The sequence below is a fragment of the Neltuma alba genome, unplaced genomic scaffold, assembly GCF_004799145.2.
Source record: "Neltuma alba isolate B1F8T4 unplaced genomic scaffold, ASM479914v2 tig00004747_pilon, whole genome shotgun sequence".
In the NCBI taxonomy this organism is placed as follows: domain Eukaryota; kingdom Viridiplantae; phylum Streptophyta; class Magnoliopsida; order Fabales; family Fabaceae; genus Neltuma; species Neltuma alba.
Genome location: NW_021633845.1, coordinates 134,768 through 150,306, shown reverse-complemented (window position 1 = coordinate 150,306; position 15,539 = coordinate 134,768). Strand labels below are relative to the sequence as shown.

General features: G+C 32.6%; 1 protein-coding gene across 1 annotated transcript; it reads left to right on the top strand.

The window, feature by feature from the left end:
• Positions 1-3,693: 3,693 nt before the first annotated feature.
• Positions 3,694-5,553, top strand: LOC114745646 (polyol transporter 5-like). Its single transcript, XM_028933807.1, has 3 exons — positions 3,694-3,832; positions 3,951-4,297; positions 4,410-5,553. The coding sequence occupies exons 1-3, from the start codon at positions 3,694-3,696 to the stop codon at positions 5,424-5,426; spliced, it is 1,503 nt and encodes a 500-aa protein (XP_028789640.1). The 3' UTR covers positions 5,427-5,553.
• Positions 5,554-15,539: the final 9,986 nt, after the last annotated feature.

Below are 15,539 nucleotides of genomic sequence, written 5' to 3'. Positions count from 1 at the left end.
AGTTGATCCAATTGGTAAGGAATTGACTGAAAACATACTCTATGAGCATTTTTTAAGCCTCAAAGCATAAGTTTGCAAGATTCATCCCAAATTTCTTCACCCAAGATATGGTCTTATTTATATAATAAATCTTAAAAAAGGCCTTATTTGATTTCTTGTTTTTAAAACAGTTTTTTATTTTTAAAAATGAAAAAAAAAAACCTTATTTGGTAATTTGTTTTAATCAAGTGTTAACAAAAAAACAGATTTTTTTTTAAAACTAAAAAACTAAAACAATTTTTTTGTTGTTTTTGTTTTTGTATTTCTTGCTTCTTCTTCTTCTTTTTTTTTGAAAAAAGGGAAACCTTTTCTTCTCCACCCGCTAACTATATTTTCATTTGAGGACTTAAATTATCACCGAGACTTCACTTTCCAATCCCAGTATGTTTATTTTCAAATGTAATTTTTCAGAACAATTATTCAAACAAAGTTTTTTGTTTTTTTTTTCAAAACATGTTTTAAAAAATAATTTTATAAAATTATTCTGAGAATAAAAAACAAAAAAAAACAAACTGACCCTAAAATTTTGAATTTTTTATTTTGCTTCCATTAATTCATATTATATTATTATTAATTAATTTTTTTAGACATCTTCCTCCTACTCATTCTCTGTCTTATTCAACCTCTCAATATATTTGGAAAATAAAATATTTTTGACACATTCATTTTTAACTAATTTTAATTAATTTTAATTAATTTTTAATTTATATAATTCAGTTATTTAGGTACTCCCTCCGTTCCTTATTATAAGAGACATTTGATGCTTATGGCATGTTCCTATATATAAGAGACACTTACAAGTTGTCTCTACTTTTTTGTGTTGATTTACTATTTTACCCATATTTATTATCTCCAACTCACACTCTCTCTCCCTCTCACCTCTCTTTCTTTTAATAATTTAATTGTTCTCTCTCATGCTCTCTCTCCTTATTAATGAGGGCATTTTTGGAAAAAAAATTATACTTTTTACACATTAATTGTTCTTAACTAATTTTAACTGTTTTTTTGATCAACGTACTTCGGTTATTTGTCTCTTATAATAAGGAACGGAGGGAGTATTATATATGTACAATTAGAGAAATTACTACCTCCGTTCCTTAATATAAGAGTTTGTTTAACTTTTAATTTGATAATAAATATAAGATTCCAATTCATTTTATCTGTTATATTTATTTATTTATTTCAAGATAATCCATATAATAATAGTGGTTCTAACCAATATAGTTGATTAGCAAGGATATTTTAGAAAAGATAATACTTATTTATTACAAATAATTAACTTAATTAGTTTTTTTTAATCTAATCAAATTAGTCAACTAGTTCTTGTATTAAGGATCAGAGGTAGTATTATATATTTGGTGGCAGAAAAGATGAGAAATTATGATATGCTACAGTAATAATAATTGAAAATAGAATAAATGGGACGCCCATTATTTTTGCTTCCTCTTTTTTAAAGTAAACTTGCTATCAACACAAAGCTGAACCCACCACGTGAAAGCAAGTCGACCAAAATACCTAATCAATTTTGGCCCAAAAACGATACCTAATCAATTAATGCAAATTTTTATAAAAGCAAAAAATTAATGTATATTTTTTTTGAGGTGATGAGCAGATTACATATGTGATGTCTTAGAACTGTTTGGAATAGCTTATAAGTAGTTTTTTAATTGTAATTTATGGAATACGAGGTAAGTATATAAAAGAGTTTTGTCTCGACGAACGTGAAATGTATTTATAAGTGATTTCGATCATGACGGAAAAACACGGCCTTAATATTCTTTGCCATCGTCAATAATTTTTTAAAATGTAATTTGAATTATCTGCACATGAAGAACAAAATTTATAAAAAGTTCATTAGATAAATATTATCTTGTTTGATGTACTGTTGGTACAAATGGCTTGGGATATCAGTTTGCCTGGGTTTTTTTTTTTTTTTTGAATAGAAAACTGTATTCAATAAAAGGGAGAAATTACAACAAAGCAGAACCTAATCTGCTTCATCAACCTCCTCATCTTGTTCTAGGGGTGGAGGTTGATCAAGCATACAAAAATTTGCCTGGGTTTTCAAAGACAAGCCCAAATAGCTTTTAGGAAAGCCTACGTCAAACTTATGGACCAAATTAAATAACAAGCATTATCGGTCGTGGGCTTAGGGCAGTTCCGGAACGTTGAATTGAATTGGAATGATTAAAAACAAGGGAAAATAACAGTTTTTTTTTTTGGGGGGGGAGGAGTCTCCCATTAAAATTTTTAGTGATAATGAGGATATTATAAATTTTTATACATAAAAAAACCTAATATTCTGTAAATTTTAATTCAAAAAAGAAGTGTAACATTTCTCTCTTAGCTCTCTCTTTTTCTTGCAACTTTAATTATTTTATATCTATCCAATATCTGCTGCTCTTAGGTATATTACATATTGGATTTATCTATAAAATTCAAATTATCATACTTATTTAGAAGGAAAAAAAAATCTCTTTCGTTTAAGTCTTTATTTATATGATATAACTCAAGTAAAAAAACGTGGAAAACTTATTTAATTTTTTTTAATTGAAAGACAATTTTATTTAACACACATGAAACGATTACATTGAAAAATGATCATCTTTAATAAAATAGCAAATCTCTTTTATTTTAGTCTTTATTTATATAATATAGTTGCCTGAAACTGAACCCCCAAAAAACGTGGGAAACTTATTATATGTAATGTGATTATAATTATCGATCCTAGGCCAAAAAAAAAAAAAGATTATAATTATCAATGTCGTAAAGATGAAGCAAGTATAAGATCCTGGGATAAGTTATAGAATTTAGTGATAATTAAATCGCTAAAATTCGGCACTCGTGACGAACATTAAGCATGCGTGGAAGCAAAAATCCATATAGTCGAAAAGTCTTCGTTTTTTGTTTTGTTTTCATGGGAGAAAGCGAAAGGTTTGTCTTCAAAAAGGGGTACAATACTTTTCTGGTTCTTAATATAAGACATAATTGTTAAATTAATTTTGATCTTAAATATAAGATCTATTTCTCATATTTATCAATTTTTACTAAATTACCCTTATGAATACTCCCTCAACTATAATCAAGTAGAAGAGGGAAAGAGGATAGTAAGGAAGATAATTATAGTGTTTTACTAAAAAAGCATGTCATATTTCTTATAATTAATTAACTTAACTAACTTTCTTAATCTAACCAAATTAGTTAAATATGTCTTATATTAAGGACCAGATGAGTATAATATTTGATTTCTTAAGTTTGTCTTAGTCCTCTAAATTTTGAACTATAGGTTTTAATTCCTTAAGGGCAAAATGATCCAAGTTTTTATTAAATTATAAAGATTAATATTTTAAATGAAAAAAATTTTAATGAGTCAAAATTTATGATTTGAAATTTAAAAGACTAAAATTAAAATGAGGATAAATTTAAAGAACAAAAAAAGTGTACTCATCCTGTTCTAAATATATAATTCATTTTGTAATGTAAATAGATCTTATATTTAAGATAAGAGGAATATTAATCCAAAAAAAAGGGAACGAAAAGTCAATCCCCTCCATCTTCTTCAACCTCCTCCTTCAACACTTCTTCTAAAAGCAAACTCCTTAAAATCACAGTCTCATGCAGTTTCTCTGCTAGAATTAATCCTCCATTAAACTGATGAACATGGCATCTGAGCAAACTGCCCTGATAAACAATGCCGTGGCAGATTTTGACCCTCCCAGGAAACCTAAAAGGAACACGTATGCTTTGGCTTGTTCTATTTTGGCCTCTATGACTTCCATCTTGCTTGGTTATGGTCAGTTTAATTTCTGTGTTTCTTCTTTCTCTGCACCGAAAAATTATTACTATTTTTTTGAGTTGAAAAAAATTATTACTATTTTCTTCCTGCAAAATGATTTCGACAACTATCACAGATATTGGGGTCATGAGTGGAGCAGTTATCTACATAAGGAGAGACCTACACATATCGGACGTGCAAGTGGAAATCTTGATCGGAATTATCAACCTCTACTCTCTCATAGGCTCCTTCCTCGCCGGAAGAACCTCTGATTGGATCGGCCGTCGTAACACCATCGTACTTGCCGGAGCTTTCTTCTTCGTCGGTGCCATTCTCATGGGCTTCTCCCCAAACTACACCTTCCTCATGTTCGGTCGTTTCATCGCGGGCATCGGCGTCGGTTACGCCCTCATGATCGCCCCCGTCTACACCGCCGAAGTGTCCCCCGCATCCTGTCGTGGCTTGCTCACTTCCTTCCCTGAGGTATCGTCCTCGATCATCTCCTTCATCCTCACAAACACAGAAGCAAAAACAAGTACAGAATATGAAGCATAGAATAGTTAACACAGGTTGTGTTATGCATTATATCTTTCAGGTTTTCATCAACACCGGGATTTTGCTTGGATACATCTCCAACTTAGCGTTTTCGAAGCTACCCCTTCGGCTTGGCTGGAGGCTCATGCTCGGAGTCGGCGTCGTTCCTTCATTGTTGATCACATTTGGAGTGTTGGTCATGCCGGAGTCCCCCCGATGGCTCGTGATGAGGGGTCGGCTAGGCGAAGCGCGGCGAGTCCTTGACAAAACTTCAGATTCGGAAGAAGAAGCTAGGCTAAGACTGGCCGACATCAAGTCAGCGGCGGGGATCCCGGAGGGCTACGACGACGAGAACGATGTCGTTCAAGTGAGCAAGCAAAGCACCGGCAAGGGCGTATGGAAGGAGATGTTGATTCATCCTTCACCGGCCGTTCGTCACATCGTCGTCGCTGTCCTCGGCATACACTTCTTTCAGCAAGCCATTGGTTTAGACTCCGTCGTTTTGTACAGCCCCACCATATTCGAAAAGGCTGGCATCACATCCGATAGCCAAAAGCTTGTTGCAACTATAGCCGTCGGATTAACAAAGACGATCTTCATTTTGGTCGCCACCTTCTTTTTGGATCGGGTCGGGCGACGCCCGTTGTTGCTGACTAGTTTCGGAGGTATCATAATCTCCCTTCTTACTCTAGCCACGTGCCTTACAATCATTGGCCATTCACATACCAAAGTGATGTGGGCCGTTGGATTAAGCATCACCGCGGTGCTGAGCTCCGTAGCGACGTTCTCGATTGGAGCTGGTCCAATCACATGGGTTTACAGCACAGAGATCCTTCCGTTGAGGCTACGCGCCCAGGGTGCGGCTATGGGAGTTGTGGTGAATAGAATCATGTGTGGGGTCATCTCAATGACATTCCTATCCTTATCGAAGGCCATGACTATTGGTGGGGCCTTCTTTCTGTATGCGGCCATGGCGGTCGCTGGGTGGATCTTTTTCTACACTATGCTCCCAGAAACACAGGGCAAAACCCTCGAGGAAATGGAAGGGTCTTTTGGTAAATTCAGAGAAAAGTCTTAACGCCAACGTAAACTAAAGCACCAGCGGTCAAATTACAAGCACAGTAGCAATGTGATGTAAACTTAAGATTTGATGAATTATCCGCGCACGAGCAACACTAAGAATTTTATGTATTTCCTGTTACTTATATAATTAGGACCGGAGGTAGTATCAGATTGTTAATGTTTGTTTGTTTAATTAAAAAAGAAAGTTCCATTATTAATTATGGCCTTGTGTCAAGATCATGTGGTTTAATTCCAATTTGAAGTGTCTCCGGAACCCCTGAACATACAGACTTAAATCATCTGGGAAGCTAGACTTTTATTTTTTCTTTTGGTTACAACTTGAGTTTTGATAATTCACTGAACACATATCACCAATATATCACTTAGCAGCCCTTTTAAATCCAGAAAATTAAACCCAGAGATAGAGCAACAAAATTTGGAATGATTATATATACCTCTGCTCACTGGGCAAACACTACAAATTACACTGATAAAGAGAAAACACAGGTTAATGTTGGACACACACATGCATATGCATGTCGGGGTAATGCTTATTGAGGAGGGTTCAAGCTGGTGAAGATGGCCCTTCATTTCTTCACTGGAGCAAGAATGGAGGAAGTCATTGAATAAATGAACTAGAACCACCGTACCAGGTCGGCGGCGACGGAGAGTGAGGATGAGCAAGAATAGTCCACCAGAAAGCAGATACCCAAAAAGAGCAAACCAGAAAATGTGAGGACCGTGGGAGAATCAAAGAAAATCCTTTAAACCGATCCTTCCACGAAGAAACCGTCGATGATCGAAGAAATGTAATCTAGCAGAAACAACTGCATTTCTTGAGAAAAAAGTCACTTTAATATTGGATAGTATTGACAACTCAAATTAAATCCAAGTAATCATATTAATTAAGCACTCTAGTTTTGGGTAAATGTTACCCAAAACTTGCAACACAAGGCGCAACTGACGTCACTGTAATACTGACTATATGACTCCCCACCGTCGTCATCAGTTCAATGGAATCTTCTCCTCCAACCACCCCAAAATCACTATAAATAGACCACCACCCAGACCGAGACGCACCCACAAAGTGAAAGACCAAATTAAAACGAGACGAAGGAGATAGGTTTGAAGCACCCAAAGTAACAAAATTTTCTTTTCTCACTCTCTTTCGATCCATTTCATTTTCATCTTGTTTCTATCATCGTCTGCTTAAAATCTCAGTCGAACACATGCAATGTAATTTAGCGTTTTAGTGCGTGAGTTTCTGTACTCTAATACTGGCTTTTTGTGGTGGTTGCTCCTCCGAAGGAAACTGGGTTTTGCTTCTGAAAATCAATATTTTTTTTCACTTTGGACTTGGAAGGTTTTCTGCGCCACTAGACGAAGAGGAAATGATACCGCTAGCTAGGAATGGATTCATGCTTGAACTTGTAAAGGAATACTAATAATCAAGTTCGGCTAAAAAAACTCATAAGAATAACCATTACTTGAAGTTTTAAGATTGAAAATTATGTAGTTCTTTTGTTTATTGTTTCAGATATGCCGGGGACACGGCACATAACGGAGGTGAAATTGACTCTAGTGCATATAACGGGGATCGGAGACAGGCTAATTATCTCCGGAATTCAGACCTACACGGTGACGCAGATGCATCGCCACCCCAATCCTCCTCCGCCACCACCACTATCTCCGCCGGAGGAGCGATCTAACGAGTGTATAGTTAGTAGTACTAATATGTCGTCTTAGGATTCACAGTCATTTAGAACAACACTTTGTCATGTTAGGGTTGTGGATTTTACCTATGCATGTCTGTGTGTGGCTTACATATAATATGAAGCAGTTATATATATATATATATATCCTGGTATGACCTCCTATTATATATGTTTTACTGTTTAGTTATGTGATGCTTATTAGCAAGTAGGCTTCACTTAATAAACTCTTCACAGTTTGTATCACAGCAATATAATTCATTAATGACATCATGTCTTACTTATGCTTTGCCTCTCTTGTTTCCTTTTTCTTGAGCAAGTTGTTCTTTTATGAACTTCAACTATACAATATGGTTTGAATTGTTCTTGAGTAGCTTAAAGCATCGATCGGAAGAAACAGAACTGAAATTCAACAGTAACCAAACTATGGTTGATCTCTGATGCGCATATATATATATATATATATATATATTATTCTTATTCCATTCCCTTTCTTGACTGAAGCTTTATAAATTCACTTCAAGGTGGTTCCACATGAAAGCGTATGTGAAGTTGCCCTTGAGAACAACATATTTAATCTTGACTGAAGCTTTATAAATTAAAATTAATAATCAGCCGGTAGTTATAATAGCAGAAGAAAACTGCAATGTGTAAATTAAAAAACTCGGACCAATCATTCAAAAGAGTTCAATTTATCCTTGACTTTTTTTATATGAATATTATCTTTAATTAGAGGGAAAAATAAGCAAAGGATATTACTAGATTTGAATCTCCACTTAGCAGAGAAGATGGCACATACATACATACATATCCATCTATCTACCTGTCTGTCTGTCTGTCTATATGTATACATATAAATATATATATATATATATATATCACTGTCAAGATGGACCAATTAATATAATTATTACGTTTTCTTTAGATGATTTAACAAGTTGATTTAACTTATCGTAGTAGGTGCAGGTAATTAATGTAACATAACGCGTTTAATTAGATGGACTTAACATGCTTGGCTTATTTTAGTAGGCCACGTTAACTCGTGTACGTGGATGTTGGATTAACCCCACCTCCCCAATTCCATGCTTATTAGTCAACATATTGTTGATTGATTATATTAGCTAATTATTATTTGGTGATTAGCTATTGAGGGAGGGTGAACAAATTGATGTTAATATCGTTAACATATTATGTTATATGAAATTAACTAGAATTAAAAATTATTATTTTATAGAATGTATTAATGAGTAATACACAAGACCTTCAGTTGTATGAATCTTAATATAGCATTATCAACATATCTTGTGTGTAAAAGAGATTATTATTATTAATATTGTTATTATTATAACAACTTTTTTTCATAGTTGTGTGATTTGATCTAATCTGATCGATTTGTTCGACTGAATTAAAATCAATATATTATACGAGTAATATTTTCTGGGAAAGCAAATGGCTTATAATAGCAATGGAAGTCGATATATATACGAGTGATTTGCTTGTTTGCATTAATTATTTGAAACAGCAGTGATTTTATTGATAATTACGATTTGTCATGTTAACAAGTTTTTGTCATCCTTCACCTAATGAAAGGAATCCCATGTACCTATTAAATTAATAAATGATCGAACTCATAACCTTATACATTGAAAAGATTTAAGGGGAGTCTTAGTGCTGTTAGACCAAAAGGCTAAGTTATGCATTCAATTTAATACTATCCCCAGTTCTTAATATAAGACTTCATTTGATTTTTATTTTGGTTTTAAACATAAGATCCTAATCCACTTTGTCTCTTATATTTATTCATTTTTTTCTCAAGATAGTTCTTTTAATAATAATAATTCTAATCAATACATTTAATTAATAAAGATATTTTAGAAAATACAACACTTATTTATAACAAATAACTAACTTAACTTATTCCTTAATCTACTCAAATTAATCAACTAGCTCTTATATTTAAGACCAGAGGTAGTAGTTAAGATACTTTCCTACAATAATGAACAAGCTAGGTGATGTGTTGCTTAGTATTGAGAATATTGATTAAGGTATAAATTATCATGAGAATAAAAGACATCATAATAAGGTAATAAATTCATAAACTGAGGAGGAAGGAAAATTGTCAAATAGACGCGCACATGATATTGCCTAACCCAAGCAAGACACTCATCTTTTCCAAACACAACAACTAATGGTAATTGGGCATTTCGCTGATAAAGGTGTAGTCTTGAGGAGGGGGGGGGGGGCTGGGGACTCTGGTTGAAGAAAAGGAGAGGTCCTTCATAAATTTTCCGGTCCAATTCTTCAAAAATCAATCCTTTTTTCTCTTTTTACATATCATATTTTTCATATTATTTAAATAAACATTATAATTTTTGAAAGAATCCCAAAAAAATGGTTGTTAAATTTTAAAATTTTAAATCAGGAATTACTGCAAAAATATATTATCATTTGCTTTTCGAATTTAGTTTTAGCCATTTTCTTTATAAGTGTAGTAACCAATATTGATATGAAATTTTGAAATTTAACCATCACTTTTTTTAAGGATTTTTCCTAAATTTTTTAAAATTTATTTTCCTATTTTCTTGTTTAGAAAAAAAATAGCTGATTCGGAATGATAATTGGGAACATGATTTGTAATGGCACATGTGGCATACGGGATTTGATGGTTCAAGAGTAGAAAAAAAGAAGGTACAATCGCAGAAAGCTTCAAGGTTAATTAATTATTAATTATTATAGGAGTGATTTTTGACAAAAATGCCATAATTATTCGTTGACTTGGCCCTTAAGAACAAGGACAGGCCATCTCGTCCTGATTTTGTTTTCCCTTTTGCGTTGTTTTGAATTTTCTTACTTCACTTCAATATAAATGGCGTAATCAATGACATTATATTATGAAAATAAAAACAAAACCATTTGACTCTTTTAAATTGAATTGTAACTTCATTAAGGAATTGTAACTCAAAGAAGGAATAGCCCACAAATATTAAGCTTTATCATGATGGGTTTGGTTTGAAAATATTGTAAGAATTTTAAATGCATCAGTTGGTGTATGCTAGATACTACCATTAAAATCATTGATTGATTTGAAAAAAGATCTTTCAAATTTGGGTTGAAAGTAAGTTGAATTATCACTTGGAGGATGATAAAACTTTTTTTTTAATAATTTTTCCGCAGACTCGTGATTTGGTCTTAAATAAGGTGGGAGAATTTTGAAGAAGTCCCAAATTGATGTTAATATCGTTAATATATTATATTATATGAAATTAACTAGAATAAAAAAACTATTATTTTATGGAATGTATTAATGAGTAATGCACAAGACGTTCAGTTGCATGAATTTTAATATAGCATTAGCAATATATCTTGTGTGTGAAAAGAATTATTATTATTAATATTGTTATTATTATAACAACTTTTTTTTTCATAGTTGTGTGATTTGATCTAATCTGATCGATTTGTTCGACTGAATTAAAATCAATATAAAACAATTGGTGCATATATTATTATGTAATATTTTTTGGGAAAGCAAATGGCTTATGATAGCAATGGAATTTGATATATACACCGGTGATTTGCTTGTTCGCATTAATTATTTGAAACAGTAGTGATTTCATTGATAATTGCAATTTGTCATGTTAATAAGTTTTTGTCATCCTTTACCCAATGGAAGGAATCCCTTGTATCTATTAAATTAACAAAGGATCGAACTCATAACCTTACGTTTTGAAAAGATTCAAGGGGAGTCTTGGTGCCGTTAGACCAAAAGGCTAGATTATGCATTCAAGTTAATATTCTGCCTTCGGACGTTAATATAAGATCTTATTTGACTTTTATTTTGGTCATAAATATAAAACCTTAATTCACTTTATCTCTCATATTTATTCATTTTTTTAAAGATAGCTTTTAATAATGATAATTCTAACCAATACACTTGATTATTAAGGATATTTTAGAACAATACTTATTTACAACAAATAACTAACTTAATTTATTTTCTTAATATACTCAAATTAATAAACCAGCTCTTATTAGTACCGGAGGTAGTAGTTAAGATGCTTTCCTATGATAATGAACAAGCTAAGTTGATGTATTGCTTAGTTTTGAGAATATTGATTAAGGTCTAAATTATCATGAGAATAAAACATATCATAATAAGGTAATAAATTCACAAACCAAGGAAGAAGGAAAATTGTCAAGTAGATACGAACATGACATTGCCTAACCCAAGCAAGACACTCATCTTTTCCAAACACAACAACTAATGGCAATTGGGTGTTGATCACAACTTAACATAGACAGTCTAAATTTAAAGTTTTTAATTTACACTTTTTGAATATAATAATTTATATATTTTGTATTAATATTTTAAAAAGATTGTCCTTATTATGAGTGCCACGGTAAGCGGATTTTCCGTATTTCATGTGGTAGATGAAAAATGTAAATTATTTTTGGGAAAATGACACTAAGGTCCCACTCAAGGAAATATACTACAAAACAGTCTCCTGAAATCTAATAATGAATCACAAGTCCTATAGGGACTTAACTGCAATAATAAGAATGTTAAAAAGACATTATTGCCCAGCAGTGTAGAAGAAAAGGGCGCTCATATTTTCTGCACGATCTGAAGTTGCTGCTAATGGGAGAGAAGAGCTGGACAAAGAAGAAAATAGCAATTGATAAAGCATCTTTCTCATCACTATTAGTGAACTCAAAAGAATTTCCATTTCAATCTCTCCAAACTTTCAGGTTTTGAAACTTTCTTCCCCTCCTCTTCTCTGCATTTTGCTTGACAAATTGTGTTTGGGTATTGGAATTTAGAAATTCTTTTTTGCCTTTAGGTATTGCAAAGCTTTTGTTTTTTGTCTAATATGAACAAGATACTCAATAAAAAAAGTTGTGCTTTTGTTTGGTGTGGGTTGGTGATTTAAGTTGGGGTTTCATTCTGGGGGGTAGAATGATGATGAGTGCTCTGTTTTTTGTTACATTATGGGTGGTTTTGCTCTGTTTTAGCATGGTTTAGTGTGAAAGGTTGAAGAAGATAAAGGTTGGTGTGAGTGAGAACCTTTCCTGCAAAATGGGATATTATGTTGTCAATATAAGCTGTGAAAGTTGTCAATTGTGCTACTTCACTTGTCAATAGCAGCTGGATGATTGTTGATGCAGGTTTACATTAATGACGGCCAGTATGTCTAGGAAGCATCACACCGTCAAACCATGCAAGAACCCAAATACCAACTGAGAATGTATTGAAATCAGTTATTTTTGTATATGGATGTGAAAGGAATATTTTGTAAATGAGTGTGAAGGGATTTTTTTGCAAATGGATACACACCAACAATTAGTTTGGTAATTACATGCAACCCTATGTTTTTTTTTAATGGGTTGTGAAATATGTGTAATTCCATGTATATAAAGATGTAAATGAAAGTTGGCTATAAATTGGTATCTTAGATTCTACTGTCATTTGAGCTGTAATTATTGCACCTTGCATTATCAATAGACCTGTTTTGACTTGTCACTAATTGCAGTATGACTTGTAAATTAATCTGCTGATGTGAGTTATCTAAAATATGAATTCAAGTTACATAATATTGACATATCATATGATATTTTCAATTACCTTGACATATTACGTTTTGGTTATAATGTCGTATATAATCATTATTAAAAGCTTATTATTACTGATATAAAATTATAAAATGAATTATCAATAACTACATCATCACTTGTCAATGTGGCACTGTGACTTGTCAACGGTGGAATCAAGAACATAGAATTTCATCCAAGCATCACAGCGGATTTATCCAGGCATCACAGCGCTTATTACAGAATGCCTCTCTGTCATTTTTGCTTCAAAGGCCGTGGTGGATTGCTCTAGGCATCGCAGTGAATTGAGGATTATTAGACTTGTCAACAAATGCACTATGACTTGTCAAATTTTGAAAAATTGTCATCCAATTAACGTACCTTCTGATTGATATTTATATTGTAGGTTACATATAACTTACTTGAATATTTTAAATAAACAACACCTTCAATTTTGAAAATTTCCACATCATTACAAAAAAAAAAAGATTAGTTTTAAGGAATTGATGATATTGTATGATTTTGTATAACATTATGTAATGTAAAGTCATATTTTTTTGAAATTTATATTAGCACGTAAATTAACAACTGATAGTGCAATGAGTAACAAGTGATGAAGGGTGTATTGATAATAAAAAGTGCAGATAATGACAACTAATTATGCATCAAAATGTAATATAGAACCAACTTTCATTTACAACTTCATACACATATAATTACATTGATTTCACAACACATTAAAAAAAAATACAATTGCATATATCTAATATCAAACTAATTATTTGTATGCATTGTGATATTTATAAAAAAAAAAGTCACTTTTATTTACAAAAAATTCTTTTGTCATCATTTGTCTAGGTTTAAAGTAGCTTTTCTTTTTATCATGTTTCTTCTTTTGCTTCATGTGGTGCCCACCCTTCTTCATTGCCTCTTCTTTCCCTTTTTATAACCTTTACCAATGAATTAAGGGCACAGAAGATTATTAATTTTGTGTCAAAAATTTAACAATATCATTTAATATAAATCTGCACAACACAGGTATCATTGACAAGTTAAGGAGCTATATTGACAATTATCGCAGCCCATATTGACAACATATTTTCCTATTTCGTAGTAAGAATTTTTAGCCACATCAACCTTTGTCTTCCTCATCAATTCCCACCAAACCATGCCCAGATAGAGCAAGCTCACCTTCAATCCCTCACAATATACCCAAAAACAGAACATCCATCATCACCCTACCCACTTATAATAAAACCCCAACTTAAATGACCAAGCACACACCAAACCAAAAACACAAGAGAATTTTGCCAATGGCTGACATGGGTGGAGTGGATGAGATTTTCAAATGGGAATAGGGAAAAAACAGAATGAAGTTTGGGTTTTTTCTTTTTTATTTTCAGCGCATAGAGTGGTGACTCTCAGACTGAAAAATAGGACAACTTTCATTTACTTTGGGTGCATCTCACTAGAGACATAGAAGTCTTTTTACACTTTACTAAATTGCACTCTAGTTCCTTTGAGACTTCAAATTCATTACCAAGTTTTCTGGATGAAATTCTATGCTGTTGATTCCCTCATTGACAAGTCACAATGCCACCATCGACAAGTCACAATGCCATCGTTAACAAGTCACATTGCCATTGTTGACAAGTGATGATCTAGTTATTGATAATTCATTTTATAATTTTATATCAGTAATAATAGGCTTTTAATAATGATTATAGACGACATTATAACCAAAACGTAATATGTCAAGGTAATTGAAAATATCATATGATATGTCAATATTATGTAACTTGAATTCATATTTTAGATAACTCCCATCAGCAGATTAATTGACAAGTCATACTGCAATTAGTGACAAGTCAAAACAGGTCTATTGATAATGCAAGGTGCAATAATTACAACTCAAATGACAGTAGAATCTAACATACCAGTTTATAGCCAACTTTCATTTACATCTTTATATACATGGAATTACACATATTTCACAACCCATTAAAAAAAAACATAGGGTTGCATGTAATTACCAAACTAATTGTTGGTGTGTATCCATTTACAAAAAAATCCCTTTACACTCATTTACAAAATATTCCTTTCACATCCATATACAAAAATAACTGATTTTAATACATTCTCAGTTGGTATTTGGGTTCTTGCATGGTTTGACGGTGTGATGCTTCCCAGACATATTGGCCGTCATTAATGTAAACCTGCATCAACCATACTAAAACAAAGCAAAACCACCCATAATATAACAAAAAACAAAGCACCCATCATCATTCTACCCACCTACAATGAAACCCCAACTTAAATCACCAACCCACACCAAGCAAAAGCACAACCTTTTTTTATTGATTATCTTGTTCATATTAGACAAAAAACAAAAGCTTTGCAATACCTAAAGGCAAAAACAAATTTCTAAATTCCAATATCCAAACACAATCTGTGAAACAAAATGCAGAGAAAAGGAGGGGAAGAAAGTTTCAAAACCTGGAAGTTTGGAGAGATTGAAATGGAAACTCTTTGGAGTTCACTAATAGTGATGAGAAAGATGCTTTATCAATGGCTATTTCCTTCTTTCTCCAGCTCTTCTCTCCCATTAGCAGCAACTTCAGATCGTGCAGAAAATATGAGCGCTCTTTCCTTCTACACTGCTGGGCAATAATGTCTTTTTAACATTCTTATTATTGCAATTGAGTCCCTATGGGACTTGTGATTCATTATTAGATTTCAGGGGATCGTTTTATAGTATATTTCCTTGTGTGGGACCTCAATGTTATTTTCCCATTAATTTTCCCTTGGTTTTTTCAATTCTCTTTCACGAA